Here is a 17,828-nt window from a genome sequence, read left to right as displayed (position 1 = left end):
TAGAATACTGTCTAACACTTGATGGCTGCTCTGTTAAGTCTTCGTCGTCGGTTAGGAACCTGGGTGTAATCTTTGATACCAATCTTTCATTTGAAAGTCACGTGTCTAGTATCTGTAAAACTGCATTTTCCATCTTAAAAATATATCTAAATTACGCCGTATGCTCTCATTGACAAATGCAGAACAATTAGTCAATTACTCAAGGCTAGATTATTGTAATGCTGTCCTGGGTGGTTGCCCTGTATGCTTAACCCTCTGGGGTCTGAGGTGTTTTTGGGGTCCTTGAGATGTTCTGACATGCCCTGACATTTGTGCTTTTTTCAGTTGCTTATAAACATAGTAATGGCAAAACAAAATTACACACTATTTAGCACAAACAGGGCTACCATAATATGTGAGCAACAAGAATGTACATGTCTGCATTTTTGAGAGAATAATGTTTATGCGTGGTTATTGAAAAAACTAAAAACTAAAGTTTCTGAAATAAGACCACAAAACACACACTAAATATGTGCCAATAAGACTTTTGTCTAATGGATGTCATCGCCTAGTGTTTTTTCTTCAAAATTATGTGAAAATCACCCTGCCTAATCCTTCACATAACACAATACATTGATTTGAATTTTGCAAAGCACTTTCTGTTTGGAAAGGCCATATGCGGAGTGGGCGTCACAGATCATGCATATGTAGTGGTTCACACCTGAGGACCGCATACTTAATGAGCCATTCATTCAGGTGAGTCACTGAGCCACAAGAATGCAAGAGGAACAGTTGGAAGCATCTCAATTCTTTTTTATTTTTCCACATATTGTGCTTGCAATTTGGCCTATAATAGCCAAGGAAAACATGTAATTGTGCAGTTAATTCTCATACTGTATTTTCAGTTTTGGAATATTTATCCTCTCCCCAAATTTGTCACTAATAAAACACAATAAAAATTATTTAAAGAAAAGGCTTATATTTACCTTTTAATAGTTTGTTTACATCTACCTTGTAAATATTTAAATAAACAACAATTCAAGTGTAATCTTTCTTTGTACAAACTAAAGTATACATTTTATCATACATATTTCAAAGTTAAGGATTTGATTGATTATTTGATTATTTTTGACAAAAAAATTGGCAAATAAAAGCTTATTTGAGGTGGCAGATATTTTACAGTAAAAATGTATAATCTATCCAAAACTAATCAACGAAATGTTGTCTTTCATATGTCTGTAACATAGGTCTTTCATTTTTATTATAAGGAATATAAATGCTAAAATGCTAAAAGGAATATAAACGAGAAAACACAGCCCCTCACAGGTTTGCGCCGTGGATTCCCGCGAGTCAGACGCGGATACTGTGTTTGTTTTAGGCTCGCGCAGTCTTCACTCGGACGCGTGCTTCAATCCGTTGTGGAGACTCTCTTTTCGTTCCAGTGAAATTACAAAACAAAATACACACACACACATGTCTCTGCCTGATATACAACCACTGATAAACATAATCTGATTTGACAAAAAAAAAAAAAAACAATATGAGTGCGGATTCGAACTCAGAACCTCTGACACGCCAGGCATATGTTCTACCACTAGACCACAAGCTGGGGAACAATAGTCTGTTTGAGGAGGGGGAGAAGGAAAAAGAAGGGGAAGAAGGGGAAGAAGGAAAAAGAGGGAAAAGAGAAGGAAAAATGAGAAAAATTGAAGAAAAAAATTAAAGGAAAGGGAAAAGGTAAACCGACCCTTCACACTGCTGTGTGATTCTTGGTAGATTGGTATTCATATTTTATAGAAAATTGCCTTTTTATATATTTCATGGGTAAAATCACTGACGTGAACGACGTCGGTTCGAGTCCCACCTCGGACAAGGTTGAAATCACCCAATATCTTTTCTAATCTTTTCTTAATGAATGAACACATATGAATAAATTTCATGTGCTTTTATGCCTTAACACTTATTTTATAAAAAACGTATTTCTCATTGTATGGATACATGTTAAAATGTATTTATTATATGAATATGTGGTTTATTGAAATGTATTATTTATTTTATCATTTCACCATTGAATATAATAAATCTTTTTTAAATTACTCTCTTTTCTAACTGAACTATATTTATTTTTTGAGTAAATTAATAAACGGAGCATTGACATCACGCTGACATTATGGATAAATCAGAGGTCAAGATAAATCAAGTAAATTGTAAATTAATAAGCACTTATATATATAAAGATTTTTATTTTAACCAAAAAAACAAACAGGTAGTGAACCACACACAAAACTTTAATTATAATGAACAATTATATCAATGAACCACACACAAAACATTAAATTATAATGAACAATTATATCAATGAACCACACACAAAACATTAAATTATAATGAACAATTATATCAATGAACCACACACAAAACATTAAATTATAATGAACAATTATATCAATCTATAGAACTATATATCTATCATGCTCAAGATCACTTTTTTTTTTTTTATCTGGTCAAGCCACTGTTCCTTGCTTAAAGTCTCAGTGTTTGGGCAGTAAATGGTGCCTTTGTATTGGCTATGACCAGTTGCTGCTATTCTGAACTGGCCACATTTCTTGCAGGTGTTTGCCTCAACTCTCCTATTGTACGCACGTGGCTGACGTGTATGGAGAGTTGCAGAGGGTGGAGGAGCACTGCTGGCCTGGGGAGTTAAAAAAGGGTTTGCTGTGGGCGTAGGGACAACATACACAGTGAAAGCAGGGTTTGATTGAGACACACAGGTAGCAGAAGAGCTGAGCCCAGTTGTAGGAACCTGGACTGGTCCCATAAGGCCTTGAGGCATAGGAAGCAGCAGCCTCTGGGATGGTAATTTTGTTCTAACCACCTCAGCTGTTTTTTCAGGCTGCATGGAGGTGATAGGCTTCTTTAGTGAAGCAGGCCGAACGCTGGCAGGTGGGAGAGGCTCAGCGGCAACAGGTAGAGGAGCAGGAAGATTGATGCCCTGCAACAAAACACTCAGGTCTTGCCTTCTTATTTTTTCATTGTGCCACTGGACCAGAGTGGCCTGATTAACCTCCACCAGCTGGAGATTTGTGTTCTGCATAATAGGCCCATTATTGAGGAGCAGTTGCCTGATCGTGCCATAGTCACGTAAGATCAGAGTCCACCTAGTAGATGAGCTCTTCCCCTTCCTCCTGGGACTTCTGTGGATTCTGCACAGTCTGATAAAAATGGCCTCAACAAGCCGGCAACAGTCTGGCCACAGAGCGGGTGAAGCCGTGGAGCCTAGAACACAGTGCTTTAGACTGTCCACCCCAGGAGTAAAAACTGCCTTCTTTTTAAATCTTCCTGTGGTTAACCTGGTGTCCTGCTGTCTAGAAGCAAACACCACCTGCTCTTTGTCATAATCAAGCAGTTTATGCCAAAGTGCCACAATATCATTGACCTGAAAATGACACAAGACAAACATAGAGTTACATGCAATATTGTTCAACAGACCAAACACACTATTGTAAATAAAAGAAAATAATGAATTGAATAAAGATATTTTAGTATAACTTTACAATAAGGTTTCATTAGTTAACATTAGTTAACTACTTTACTTAACACGAACTAAGAATGATCAATATCCTGTTATAGCATTACAGCAATGCTCCATACAGTATTTATTATTCTTAACATTAATTTCAACATTTACTAATACATTATTAAAATCAAAAGTTATGTTTGTTAACATTAGTTTATGCACTGTGAACTAACACGAACAAACAATGAGATTGATAAATACTGTAACAAATGTATTGCTCTTTGTTAGTTCATGTTAATACATTAGCTTATGCTAACAAATGAGACTTATTGTAAATTGTTACTGATATTTTTTCTTTTATTCCATTATTTCTGTAAAAATGACACACCTGCTGATTGCAGATAGTTAGTCCAGTCTTATCCCGTAGCTGCACTAGATAATCTGCCAGGCTATCCACCCGATCCATCCCTGGCACATTTTTGTCATCCACAGCCTGAGACAATGGCATAAAGAAAAATAATATGGTATGATTTCAAATATAACCAAAAGCTAAAATGATAACTTTACATAAAAATAATTTTTAAATAATTAAATTTTACATACCAAATCAGACACTTGAGTAGGGGAATCTGGAGCACTGACATCAGGCTGACCCGTGGATACATCAGAGGTTGAAGAGGCAGTCAGGACGGAGGATGCAGCAGCGGCTGGCGGGGCGGAGAATGCAGCGGCTGGCGGGGCGGAGAATGCAGCGGCTGGCGGGGCGGAGGATGCAGCGGCTGGCGGGACGGAGGATGCAGCAGCGGCTGGCGGGGCGGAGAATGCAGCGGCTGGCGGGGCGGAGAATGCAGCGGCTGGCGGGGCGGAGAATGCAGCGGCTGGCGGGGCGGAGGATGCAGCGGCTGGCGGGACGGAGGATGCAGCAGCGGCTGGCGGGGCGGAGAATGCAGCGGCTGGCGGGGCGGAGGATGCAGCAGCGGCTGGCAGGGCGGAGGATGCAGCAGCGGCTGGCGGGACGGAGGATGCAGCAGCGACTGGCGGGACGGAGAATGCAGCAGCGACTGGCGGGACGGAGGATGCAGCAGCGACTGGCGGGACGGAGGATGCAGCAGCGACTGGCGGGACGGAGAATGCAGCAGCGACTGGCGGGACGGAGAATGCAGCAGCGACTGGCGGGACGGAGGATGCAGCAGCGACTGGCGGGACGGAGGATGCAGCAGCGACTGGCGGGACGGAGGATGCAGCAGCGACTGGCGGGACGGAGAATGCAGCAGCGACTGGCGGGGCGGAGGATGCAGCAGCGACTGGCGGGGCGGAGGATGCAGCAGCGACTGGCGGGACGGAGAATGCAGCAGCGACTGGCGGGACGGAGAATGCAGCAGCGACTGGCGGGACGGAGGATGCAGCAGCGACTGGCGGGACGAAGGATGCAGCGGCTGGCGGGGCGGAGGATGCAGCAGCGACTGGCGGGACGGAGGATGCAGCGGCTGGCGGGGCGGAGGATGCAGCAGCGACTGGCGGGACGAAGGATGCAGCGGCTGGCGGGGCGGAGGATGCAGCGGCTGGCGGGGCGGAGGATGCAGCGGCTGGCGGGACGAAGGATGCAGCGGCTGGCGGGGCGGAGGATGCAGCAGCGACTGGCGGGACGAAGGATGCAGCGGCTGGCGGGACGGAGGATGCAGCAGCGGCTGGTGGGGCGGAGGAAGAAGAAGCTGCATCCCTGTCACCAGTGGTAGTGAGGTCTTCATAAAATAATGTCATGGTAGGGTCATCAGGTAAGTCCTCTTCAAATCCTTCATCTTCCAACTCTTCCACATTAACATCTTCCAGCAGCTGGTCTGTCTCCTCTGCATCTGGGTTCACTCTTTGAAGTGGTTGTCCTGTCTGACTGAGCAGGTAGTCCACTCCAATAAGCTCTCCTAAAGAAAGCAGAATGCAGAACTTATTATGATAAGTGGTCATTAAAGGCGTGTGCTCTACAATGAGACTTACCTGTGTACTTAGCAGGGGGTTGGAAGGTAGGAACATATTTCCTACCAATCACCTTCAAACTATTGGTGTTCAAACAGTGCACTACATCGCCTGCATAGGTGAGGAGAGAGGAGGGCTTGGTGACCACAGATGCTGCTGCTCGGTCCTGGTTCCATCTGTTCAGGCCTTCCAGGAGATACAGCTGAAAATTCAAGGTGTTTGCGCTGGATCCTATGGAAAATGAGGCCATTAAAAATGAGATTTTACAAGGAAACATATCATTAAGTGCAGACTGAATACTTGCAAATAGCATAGTCTCGTTTTAAAGTTTTCTTTTCAGAATGTGTAATGTTATGGAAAAAATTATAACATTCTAAAATATCTAAATGCTGATTAGAGTAAAATGCTAATATGCCACAAACCTGGAATGAACCTGTTCAGGTGGAGGTGGAAAGATTCAAGGGAGGTCGAGCCCCTAGCACATCTGTATTTGGTGAGCACTATGCCTCCCTTGGTAGTGGTGGTGCCCATCTCTGTGTAGAGCAACACACCTGGCACATCCTGGATGCACTTCACATGTGTCTTTTGAACACGCCAGATGTGCTCAATCCGCACAATGTCCAGCAGAGGGACACCTCGAAGATCTTTCCCTTTTTCCCCTTTTAATTCATTCAGAAGGTGCTCAATTAGGCGGATAGTAGTCTCTACTCCACGAGTCCTTCGGCGGCAGTAGAGGGACAACTCTTTCTTTGTTATCCGCCTGTTCAATAAGTGCCCGCTGATGAAAAGCAGCCCTTCATCTTCCAGTTGCTCTCTCTTCGCCTGACGTAAAAGAGCAATGTCATGTGGGTCCCACTCAAATATGCATTCAGATAGCCTTGCCATGAATGTTGGGTAGAGGGGATGGGCATCCGTAGTGCACCCTGTTGCCAGCCGTCTCATAAAGTGCCATATGTCCAGCCTGATGTTAAGTGTAGGCCATTCTCCAAATCGGGTCTGAAGCTTGCTCTGTCCTTCCTCAATACAGCATCCCGTGTCCACATACAGGAGCACTGGAGGATCCACACCTGCCTGCTGGTACCTGCTGATAAGGCCTGAGACCATTGAGTCCAGACCAGGTCCATCCTGGGCAGTCAGAACACTGATGAGGATCTGGCCTGTCTCATTGCCAACAGAGGATAGCCATTGTGCTGTCCCCTTGGCTGTTCCTGCCAGCTTCTTTGTGATCTGAAATCAAAAACAATATGTAGATACAGAACATTAATAACACATTGTGTGGCACATACAATATCAATGCAATACAAAAGCATAAAGTCTATTAAATTCTACCTTTTTTGTTGAGTCCATTTTTAAAATGGACCCAAAAGTTGAAGTGATGCTGGACTTAATGTGATCCAGTCGGCTGACAATGTCCTTCCCATAAACAGTCAGTAGCCATTTGCTGGTAGGGACTTCAAAAGGTTCTGGTGGCTCCTGGAAAACAACTGGCAAGGAGCTGGGGCAGTCAGCAAAGGCTGCACATTCCCCCATGTAGTGTGCCAATCTGTCGAGCCACTCCTCCCCATGGTTCTCCTTTAGTTGTTTAGCCAGTCGGGCAGGGCTATTGCCAAGTGTCCTCTCCCTCAGCAGACGTATGACACGAATGTCACACGCATATCTTTAAATACAAAAAGAATTATCTATCTATATAAAACCACATCAGTATATATGTTTTACATGGAACATTGTTTTCTATCATTAGCTGTTCTTTATAAAGAACAATTAGTATGGATGGAGTAAAATATGATTTTGTGTGATGTATTTAAATTCTTACTTGTATGTCAAGATGAGGCGAAAGAGTCTTCTGTGTGGCAAGTCCAGTTGGTCCAGGACAGTCTGGCTGGTTGATAAGTAATTGGTTCGACAGACAGTACACCTGAGAGTCTCTGTCACCATGAGGTAATATCGGTCAATGTCGAGGACCTTGCGAGCTCTTTTGTGGATGCCGTAACCAGTTAATTGCTTCCCACAGACAGGACATAGCAGCCTAACCTTCCATTGGTGGTAGGGCATCCACACCAGCAGCCTGTGTGTGAAGAAACGGTCTGGAGATGGAGCCTGGTGGTAGATAAGGGAGGGGACTGGAGGCTCATACCAGAGCTTCAAGTCTGGTCTAAGTCTGCCAGCTTGAAAAAGTGTAGATACTATCCACCTCTGATCTTGTGAGGGGATTGTCTTCCTCATCTCAGCTGGCAGTGCAGGAATGGAAGAATCAGCAGGAGATGAAGATGGTGCAGGAACAGCCATAAAAGTATGACTACCAGAAGCAACAGGATCACCCTAAAGACACTTCAGGTTTAACTTTTTTTTTGTGATTTATGTTTGTTTCTGTTAATATGCCATAAAACATTCATTATAAAACGGGTAGTTCCAGTCCTTGATTCTGATTGGTTGAGCCGCGTTCGAAGCCATTGTAAATTACTCAACATACAGCTGTGACCGCATTACATTAGTGTTACTGCGCAACTGCCGTTTCTGATGTTTTGTTGCTGCATGTGTTGCTCTTTGGAACTACATTGCTTGGCGGAGGAATAAATGTGTTATAACGTTATATATATATTTTTTGTTGCTGGTGTTTATTTTATGAATAAAATAAATATTAATATGAATATTTTTATGGAGTAACCGTTTTATAAAAGCAATAAGCCCCTTGAAGCCGTATTTTACAATGGATTAAGAACAGCTAAGGGGGTTTTAGGCACTCGGCTCCGCGACCCTTAGCTGTTCTAAATCCACTGTAAAACACGGCTTCAAGGGGCTTATTGCTTTAATATGCAACTTCCACACATATATATGCCATCTATAAGAAAGAAGTGATTTACAGATGCATAAGGGGTGCTTATCAAGGATGGAGATGGAGATGCACTGGCTCTGACAGAAGATGGAGACGGACTGGTTCTCATAGGAGACAAAGAAGGACTTGTTCTCACAGAAGTGGAAGGAGAAGTGCTGGTTGTCACAGTGGTTATAGCAGCAGGGCTGTCACTGTGTGATAATGGAACTGATGAAGCAGATGAGGTCTGTAAGGACACATAATGCATATTAACATAGTATACCCAATCAGACATAAAAAAAAATATATATATATATAATAATTTTGTAAATAAATGAATCCTTCTTGGAATGTTTAGGTTAGGTTTGGCTCTTGTGCTAAGACCCTCCAAACCGTAGTTTTCAAACTAAAATTGGGAGTTACAAATATAATAAATTAATTAGGTTAAATGTAACTTTATTGTTATTGTGTGGTATAAGCATAATAAATACTACATACATCTATAAATAAATCATGTGTAAGTCTGATTCACTTCTTACCTGCCTCACTCCATCAAACATTAAACATGCAATACACAGACAATCCACCCACACAAGGGGTTTGGTATTACCACTGATATGTTAAACGGAGGTCGTCTGGGAGACTTTACAGAGGTTGAGGTAGGGACAGGGCCAGATGTGGGAGCAGGTTGATTGCTTGTCACCTAATAAGATCAAAAGAAAAGACAGATCATTATTGAAGAAATAATAGCCTACCTTTTTATATGTTTGAAAGCCTTTTGTACACACCTTTGGAGGATGGAAACCACAAAGACAACTCTGAGGTCCACCAAAAAGAGATGCTTGCCCACGGACCTGCCTTGGGCATTTATCTATCTGTTACAGCAAAAACATTGTCAGCTGATAAGCAGTATTGTATGTACATTGCACTGATTTTATGCATGTTGTCCCATTAACATTTGCCAATACGTACCCTCTGAAATAGCTCATACCACTTCTTTTGGCGAGGAGCAGGTCTGTTGCCAGCTTCAGAGGGCCATACCCCTGTGTTGGCAAACCGCCGCAGGCGAGACATCCACTCCTCATCCCCCAAGCCCTTGTGTGATTTTGGCTTTGACATGTCTGCAATGTAAAAAACTATAAAAACCTCCTGAAAATAAACACTTCATGAACAAATCATACTCAAACAGACATTTTGTATATTTTTAAATAAATCTATAATTAACATATATTACTTTATTGCTATCTTTTTCTTTAAAAAAGCTAATTTGCAAAGCTAATAGGCTACTTGACGTTTTATATTTTTTTAATACTTTATAATTCTACAGGTTTTTTTTTTCCTTTAATTTTCCATCTTTAACTTATGAGGAAAAAACATGAATAAAAGGTATTAAAAAAGAGACAATAAAATTGACAATAACTACATAATAATTACACTCTATAATTTCACACTGCTCTGAATATATTTAATTTTGTTCTACAAATTTAATCTCTAGAAATGCTGCTAAAAATCACAAATTGACAAATCAATTTGTACTAACCACTATAATTTATCTTCTTATATTTTTTCTCTTTAACATGTAATTATTTTCTCTTCCATTTTCCAGATTGAAGAATATGGCCTTGTAGGGATGGCTTCATTTTATTTGAAACTGATGTTTTATTCATTTTAACGATTACACAAACAAAAAAACAGGCCAACTAACCTGAATGAAGATATTTTGAAATTAAAATAAAAAGACAATAGTTACTACAAATCCGTTGTCTGGTTCGACCGGTTCGACACTGCATTCACTTCACATGCTGATGCTTACTGCGCGCCAAAGTATGAATGCTGATTCGCGATTGGTCTTTCTTTACATTATTGTGGTATCGTCATTGGCCAAGAATGATCTGTCAATCTGATTCGTTCTACGGTGATTGTGAACCCAAGGTCAATGCCTTTGTGATATAATATTATGATAGCGAGTGATATTTCACTGGAATTTAAAATGTTTCATATGTTAATTTTATTAATGTTTTTCTCATTGTATGGATACATGTTTATATTTATTACCTATATGAATATGGAGTTCCTTGAAACGTACTATACATATTATATATATAGGTCTATAATAATAATAATAATAATTATTATTATTATTATAATAATGTTTTGACTTAGGCTCACAGAATGATTTATAAAAGACGACAAAATGTCTGATGATAAATTATGATTGCAGTAAACACACAAAGATAGAAATATCTCTAACCAAAAACCCTAACTGAAATATTACCATATGTTTCAACTTAAATGTATAAAAAGTTATTACTATATTCATATGTGTTGTTTGTATGTATGTATGTATGTTACATATTTGCTTCAGAAAAAAAACACCCAATTCATTAATACAATCTAATTTAAACATGAAAGAAATGAGAATTGAAAGTACTGCCACAATGTAATTGTCTTCTCTGAGTGAATGTTGGCAATAAATAAAGGCCTTGCTGTTTAAATATATTAACAATTTATTACAAAATATACACACAGTAAGCATGGCACAGATACAAATGAATTGAATAATTAAATATTAAATATAAAACACAAATATAAAATAAATAAATAAATAAACCAAATAAAAAAGTACTAAAGGTAGAAGATTCTGGTCAACTGGTAAAAAATATACAAAAGACAAAATCAACACTCCTTACATGGCTCACAAAACTGTAATATACAGTATGTTATTTCTGTTATGTTAATTATTTTTGAAATGCCAGACATGTTATGTGGGATTAATATTGAACAGTTTATTTCTTATCTGCCCTCTTCCTCCGCATCTCCTCCATCCACTGGTCAAGTGTAATACCAGCATTTTGGGGACAGTATATGTACCCATAATACTGGCTGTGGCCACTTTCTTTGTTGCGGGGCTGTTGGCACTGACTGCATTTATTTTTATCAACTTTACGATTGTAAGTCCTCCGGGCAGGTGGTGGTGAGGAAAGGGGGCCAGCAGGAGTAATCCGTTTAGATGCATAGGCTTGTGGGGTTGAAAACACATACACAAGAGGGTCACTGGCAGGGCTGGGGCCGGAGACAGTAGTCAAAGGGGCAGGGGTAGGTGGAGATGTCTGCTGAGGGAACAATTGCCTCTGAGCTGGCAACCTTGGGCAGACAGACTGCAGAGAATCTGTGCGTTGGGCCGGAGCTGCAGACTTCCTCTTGACCACTGCTTGTCCTGCTGTACTTTGAGGCAAGTGGTACTGATGTTGAGGGCCAGGCTGTGGTGGTGCAGCAGTGGGGCGTACCTGCACTGGTGGGAGAGGTACGGGAGCAACAGGAATGTAGGCAGGCAAGTTGACCCCTTGCAGCAGAATATTACATTCCTGCCTCTTCAGTCGCTTGTTGTGCCACTGAATGAGAGTTGTTTGATTAACATCAAACAACTGCAGAGTAGAGCTCTGCATGACTGCACCATTACCCAGGACCAGCTGTCTGATCTTGCTGTAGTCTCTGAGAATTAGAGTCCATCTAGTCAGTGCATATTTACCCTGTTTTTTTGGACTTTTATGGATGTCACAGAGTTTTACAAAAATGCACTCTACCAGACGACAGCAGTCTGGCCACTGGGCAGGGGAACCTGTCGATCCTAGGACGCAACGTGTCATGCTCTCCACACCTGGCGTAAATTCAGGTTTCTTTTTAGAGCACCTGAAGCGTCCGGTTGCCAGGCGCGGCTGGTAGCGTGCAGAGTACGTCACACGCTGCTGGTCATATGGTAGAAGGTTCTGCCACAGAGCTATGATGGTACTGGCCTGCTGGGAGTTAAGTGTTTGTCCAGTTTCATTCCTCAGTCCCACCAAGTACTCTGCCAGGCTGTCCACTCTGTCCATCCCTGGGATACTGCGCTCATCAACAGCCTGGTAAATATATGAATATATACAAATAAAATAACAACATCACAGGCAGAAAAATAACACATCTTACACACTTTTTACATGTCACAAAAGACCTACCAGCTCTTGCTGTGGTGCTGCTGGAGTCATGGCAGGTGTCCCAGAGGGACTTGTAGTTGTAGTAGTGGGAAGAGAGGCTGGGACGATGGGAAGGTACGGAGGAGCAGAGGCTAAGCTGGTGGGGACAGCTGTTGGGCCAAAGGGTGCAGTGGTGTCCTCATTTGAAACCTGTTAAATGTAATAATAAAAATAAATAATAATAATCAAATAAGTATCAAAATAATACAATTACAAGCAAGACAATAACGCCACTGATACAACATGTCTCAAAACACTTGCCAGTTGTTGTGGGGCTGCAGGGGTGACGGGTGATGGCAGTGAAGAGGAGGGACTAGCAGCAGCAGAGCCGGTACAAGCATGCACAATCTGCAAAATGTAATACTCTTTTAAAAACACATTATTATAAAATGGATTTTAATTAGAGCATTATGCTTTTATTCATTTATGTATTCTTCAGATTTCTATTCATTGTCTTACATCTCTGTCTATTTCATGATTGCATTGTGTATTTTTTTGTGATTTGAAAAAGTTTTGTAAAAGTGATATACAAATACATTTTCTAATTATTATTATACAATAATGATTATTATTATTATTATTATTATTATTACACATCAATAATAATAAATATCACAATACAATAAAAGTCTAAATTATCAGTACACGGTATGATAAAAACAAAATGTGACAGGCATAATTACCACTCGTTGCTCAAGTGCAACAGATGCAGGCCCTGAAGGTCCAGTAGGTCCAGAAGTAGCCTGGAGAGAGGTGGGAGTTGGAATGACGGCTGAGCTGGTGGTGGCAGGTGATGGACCAGAGGATGGGTCCAGTAGCCCAACGGTTGGGTCCAAACCAGCATCTTCAAAGCCCTCATCTTCCAACTCTTCCTCTGTGCCTACATCTTCCAGCATCTGCTCAGTCTCCTCTGAGTCAGGTTGGACATCCTGCAAGGCCCTCCCTGTCTGGCGGTATAGGTAATCTATACCTATTAGCTCCCCTGAGACAGACAAGAAGGAAAATTTACTTTTCATAAAATTCATAAAAAGGTAATTCTATTTTATAGAAAATAGCCTCATGATGGAAAGCTTAAACTAACCAGTGTAAACCGCAGGTGGCTGAAAAGAGGGGACAAGTTTCCTTCCAAGCACCTTGACACTGTAGTTGTTAACACATTGAACAAGGTCGCCTGAGTAGCTGAGCAGTGATGGAGGCTTGACTGCCAGGGATGCAGCTTCACGGTCCTGATTCCATCTGTTAAGGCCTTCCAGGAGGTACAGCTGGAAATTCAGGCTGTTGGCACTGGTTCCTTAAGACAGTACAAATATGAGCAATATTGTTAGGTTAACTTGTTGTATTTGGTTCATTGACAGACATTAACTGTGTCAGTGTTCCCAGGATAATAACAATAATTATAACAATAACAATACTACTTCTACTACTACTACTACTAATAATAAAATGTTTAACTCCAAATATGTACTCATCTTGCTGATGAATAAAAAATGATTCCTACTGACCTGGAATGAACCTGTTCAGATGTAAGTGGAAGGATTCAAGTGATGTGGACCCTCTCGCACATCTGTAGTTTGGCAAGACAATGCCCCCCTTTGTAGTGGTGCCAGTTACAGTGTACAGAAGGACACCTGGTTCATCTTGAATGCACTTCACGTGCTTCTTCTGGGTTTGCCAGATGTGCTGCATCCTCTCGTGGTCCAAGAGAGGGACACCAAGAAGGTCTCTGCCCTTTACCCCCATGAGCTCATTGAGAAGCAGTTCAATCATTATGATAGTCTGCGGCTTCCCTCTTGTCCGCCTCCTGCAGTGCAACCCCAGTTCCTCCTTGGTTATCTGCTGGTCCACTAATTTTTCAGTGATCCCAGGAACACCTTCTCCTTTCAGCTGTTCCCTCTTAGCTTGACACAGCAAGGCAACATCTCCACTGTCCCACTCAAAAATGCAGCTTGACAGTCTGGACATGAAGATGGGGTACAGAGGATGTGCATCCTTTGTACACCCAGATGCCAGTCGGCGCATGTAGTGGTATATGTCAAGCTTTACAACCAGGTCTGGCCACCCACCAAATCTTTGTTTGAGTTTTGTCTGTCCAGTGCCCTCCCGACAACATTCACAATCCACATAGAGAAGCCGAGGAGGAGCCACACCAGCATTGCTGTACCTGCGGATGAGATCAGCAGCCATGGTGTCAAGAGCAGGACCCTCCTGAGCAGTCAGGACACTGATGAGGATTTGGCCCACCTCATTGCTCACAGATGTAAGCCACAAGGCGGTCCCCTTGGCAAAGCCTGATAGCTTCTTGGTGATCTGTGATAACACAAAAGACAATGAGTGCCTAAAGCCCAAATAAACTTTTTATTTTATATGTAAAACACTGAAATAATACTGTTTTTTACACAAAGCAATAATTAAAATTTTCACAGGTCTTTAATGCTAATGTTGTATTTTAGACTTTTGTTTGTAAGGTGTGATTCTACAGTAGTAAGAGTAAAAAATATTGACCTTTTTTGTGGAATCCATTTTTAATATATTGCCAAAGGTTGAAGTTATGCTGGCTTTGATGTGATCCAGTCTGCTTAAGATGTCTCGGCCATAAACAGCCAGCATCCACCTGTGAGAAGGAATAGCCACTGGCTTCGGAGGGTCGTGGACAGGGAGCAGGCTTGGCTGGGCAACAAAGTCTGAGCATGTGCCAAGGTAGCGACAAACACGCTTCAGCCACTCCTCGCTGTGATTTTCCCTCACCTGCCTGACCAAGCGGCTGGGGCTATTACCCAAGGTCCTCTCCCTCAGAAAACGGATCACACGCATGTCACAAGCGTATCTGTATTAAGAAACAAAGTGAAAAAATGGCAAACATTAAAACAAGCTAATTTCTAATGTGTTTGAATGACAAACATTTGTGACACAGGCTAAATAATTTCAGTATACTCACCTTCGTGTCAGGATCAGTCGGAACTCCATTCTGTGTGCCAAATCCAGCTGGTCCAAGATGGTCTTGCTACTGGAAATGTAACTCGTCTTACAACCAGTGGCACTGCACCAGAGGGTCTCCGTGATCATCAGGTAGTACCTATCGACATCCAAAACCTGGCGGGCTCTCTTGTGGGCTCCATAACCTGTGAGCTGTTTTCCACACACAGGACAGCACAGCCTGACCTTCCAAAGGTGGTATGGCATCCACAAGAGAAGCCGGTGTGTAAAAAAATGCTCTGGAGTGGGGGCCTGATGATAAATAAGCGCTGGCTCTGGTGGATCATACCACAGCTTAAGGTCAGTGCGCAGCCGGTGGTTCCTCCACAGAGCAGATGAAATCCACTTCTGATCCTGAGGTGGTATGGTCCCTATCAGCTTTGCAGGCAGCCAGCCAGGCTCTGAACCAGGAGCAGTCTCCATGTCAGCAGTGGGGTGAGCTGAGCGACCAACCACAGATGGAGCAGCAGAGTTGACAAAAAAAGGGGTGGCAGTGGCAGATCCAGAGGGTGCAGTGGCAAGAGGAGCAGAGGAGGTACCAGTGAAGGAGGCGGCAGCTGACACTTCCTTTAAAAATAAAAAAGGCAAATAATGAAGGATGATTATTTGAAGTGAAGTGTCATTGTGAAGAAAACCACTTAAATTAAGAGTTTCTCACAGCTCTAGCAGCTACCGATGTTATCGAAGATGTGGTTGTGGACACAGGAGAGGGAGGAATAGACAGAGGAGAGACAGTCTGAATGAACATCCTGGAACTGCAGGCAGGCGATGGTGTCCTCCTTGTCATGGCACTTGTGACAGTGATGGACATGGCAGAAGAGTCGGAAGTGCAACTGATGGGCTGAGAGAATATAACCACGATTTTATTGTATGATTGTAAAATCAAATTCAAACTGTCATTCTCTTTACAATACCTTGGTTGCATGCTTCCTGCCCAAATCTAAGTTTGGCTTTAAAGCGGCACCGTGGGACCCACCGAACCGTGGCTTTATAAACTGAAAAAATGTTTTTTAAAAAGTCATCTTAAGTGGAGCCTTGTAAATTAAAATGCATATATTTGAATATGCTAAAAATTTAAATATCAGTATCAGTAAATACTCATTACTTACTGATGCCATAGTCAAAGTTGGCTTGCGGGTTGTGAGAGCAGGTGTTGCCATCTGCCCAGATGTTGCCGTGAGAGCAGGTGTTGCCGTGAGAGCAGGTGTTGCCATCTGCCCAGATGTTGCCGTGAGAGCAGGTGTTGCCGTGAGAGCAGGTGTTGCCATCTGCCCAGATGTTGCCGTGAGAGCAGGTGTTGCCGTGAGAGCAGGTGTTGCCATCTGCCCAGATGTTGCCGTGAGAGCAGGTGTTGCCGTGAGAGCAGGTGTTGCCATCTGCCCAGATGTTGCCGTGAGAGCAGGTGTTGCCGTGAGAGCAGGTGTTGCCATCTGCCCAGATGTTGCCGTTAGACCAGGTGTTGCCGTGAGAGCAGGTGTTGCCATCTGCCCAGGTGTTGCCGTGAGAGCAGGTGTTGCCGTGAGAGCAGGTGTTGCCATCTGCCCAGATGTTGCCGTGAGAGCAGGTGTTGCCGTGAGAGCAGGTGTTGCCATCTGCCCAGATGTTGCCGTTAGACCAGGTGTTGCCGTGAGAGCAGGTGTTGCCATCTGCCCAGATGTTGCCGTGAGAGCAGGTGTTGCCGTGAGAGCAGGTGTTGCCATCTGCCCAGGTGTTGCCGTGAGAGCAGGTGTTGCCGTGAGAGCAGGTGTTGCCATCTGCCCAGGTGTTGCCGTGAGAGCAGGTGTTGCCGTCTGACCCGCTGTAGCGACAGATGATGCAGATGAGGGACCTGGTGTCAGCTACAGGTTAAGAGAAAAGAAAATTAAATTTAATAATAGAGACAACAACACCAACATTTCATAATTTTAGGAAAAGATTGTGGATACCTTTACTATATGAAATCCACAACTACATATCTGTGTCCCTCCAAACAAAGGCATTTGTCCCCTAAACTGCACTGGACATTTTCCAATCTGTAATATTGTTTGGCAGTGAATCATAAGAATGTGAAGAATGTGACATAGCTTTATGTTTTATTATTGTACACATAACACTTTATCTAAATTTACCTTCAGATACAGGTCATGCCACTTTTTCTGGCGGGGTGCCGGCCTGTTTCCTGCCTCAGAAGGCCAGACCCCTACAGCAGCAAACCTTTGCAGGCGTGACATCCACTCCTCTTCGCTCATAGCCCTGTGCTTTTTGTGTTTGGATGCCATCTTCTATTACTAGAGTAAATAAAATTGTAACTATTCACTTTAAATTTGTAACTATTCAGTAAATGGTTTAACCATATCAACATGGGTAGTTTAGTTTTAACTAACTACTATAAAACTCCTGTATGTAGATAGCATTAGATGGTACCTCAGTGTATAATTTATTAATACATAGTACCTCAGTGTATAATATATTAATACATAGTACCTCAGTGTATTATATATTTCTGTAATACATATAATATATTAATACATAGTACCTCAGTGTATAATATATTAATACATAGTACCTCAGTGTATTATATATT

The 17,828-nt window shown here is 42.4% G+C and overlaps 2 protein-coding genes across 2 annotated transcripts; both read right to left on the bottom strand.

Annotated features, from left to right (window-relative positions):
- Positions 1–6,405: 6,405 nt before the first annotated feature.
- LOC311297432 (uncharacterized protein) lies at positions 6,406–7,753 on the bottom strand (the record flags this gene model as incomplete). The annotated part of the gene is made up of 4 exons (XM_084419680.1): positions 6,406–6,428; positions 6,535–6,694; positions 6,797–7,124; positions 7,281–7,753. 4 exons carry the CDS (start codon positions 7,751–7,753, stop codon positions 6,406–6,408), a joined length of 984 nt encoding a protein of 327 aa, XP_084275806.1.
- Positions 7,754–10,628: 2,875 nt separating this feature from the next.
- On the bottom strand, positions 10,629–17,523 carry LOC311297431 (uncharacterized protein; the record flags this gene model as incomplete). The annotated part of the gene is made up of 12 exons (XM_084419679.1): positions 10,629–12,178; positions 12,275–12,442; positions 12,554–12,640; positions 12,976–13,274; positions 13,374–13,583; positions 13,795–14,599; positions 14,795–15,116; positions 15,228–15,832; positions 15,924–16,106; positions 16,180–16,260; positions 16,375–17,103; positions 17,374–17,523. 12 exons carry the CDS (start codon positions 17,521–17,523, stop codon positions 11,066–11,068), a joined length of 4,752 nt encoding a protein of 1,583 aa, XP_084275805.1. The 3' UTR covers positions 10,629–11,065.
- Positions 17,524–17,828: the final 305 nt, after the last annotated feature.

The sequence above is a fragment of the Rutilus rutilus genome, assembly GCF_951802725.1.
Source record: "Rutilus rutilus genome assembly, chromosome: 9".
In the NCBI taxonomy this organism is placed as follows: domain Eukaryota; kingdom Metazoa; phylum Chordata; class Actinopteri; order Cypriniformes; family Leuciscidae; genus Rutilus; species Rutilus rutilus.
This window is presented reverse-complemented; position numbering and strand designations above follow the sequence as displayed.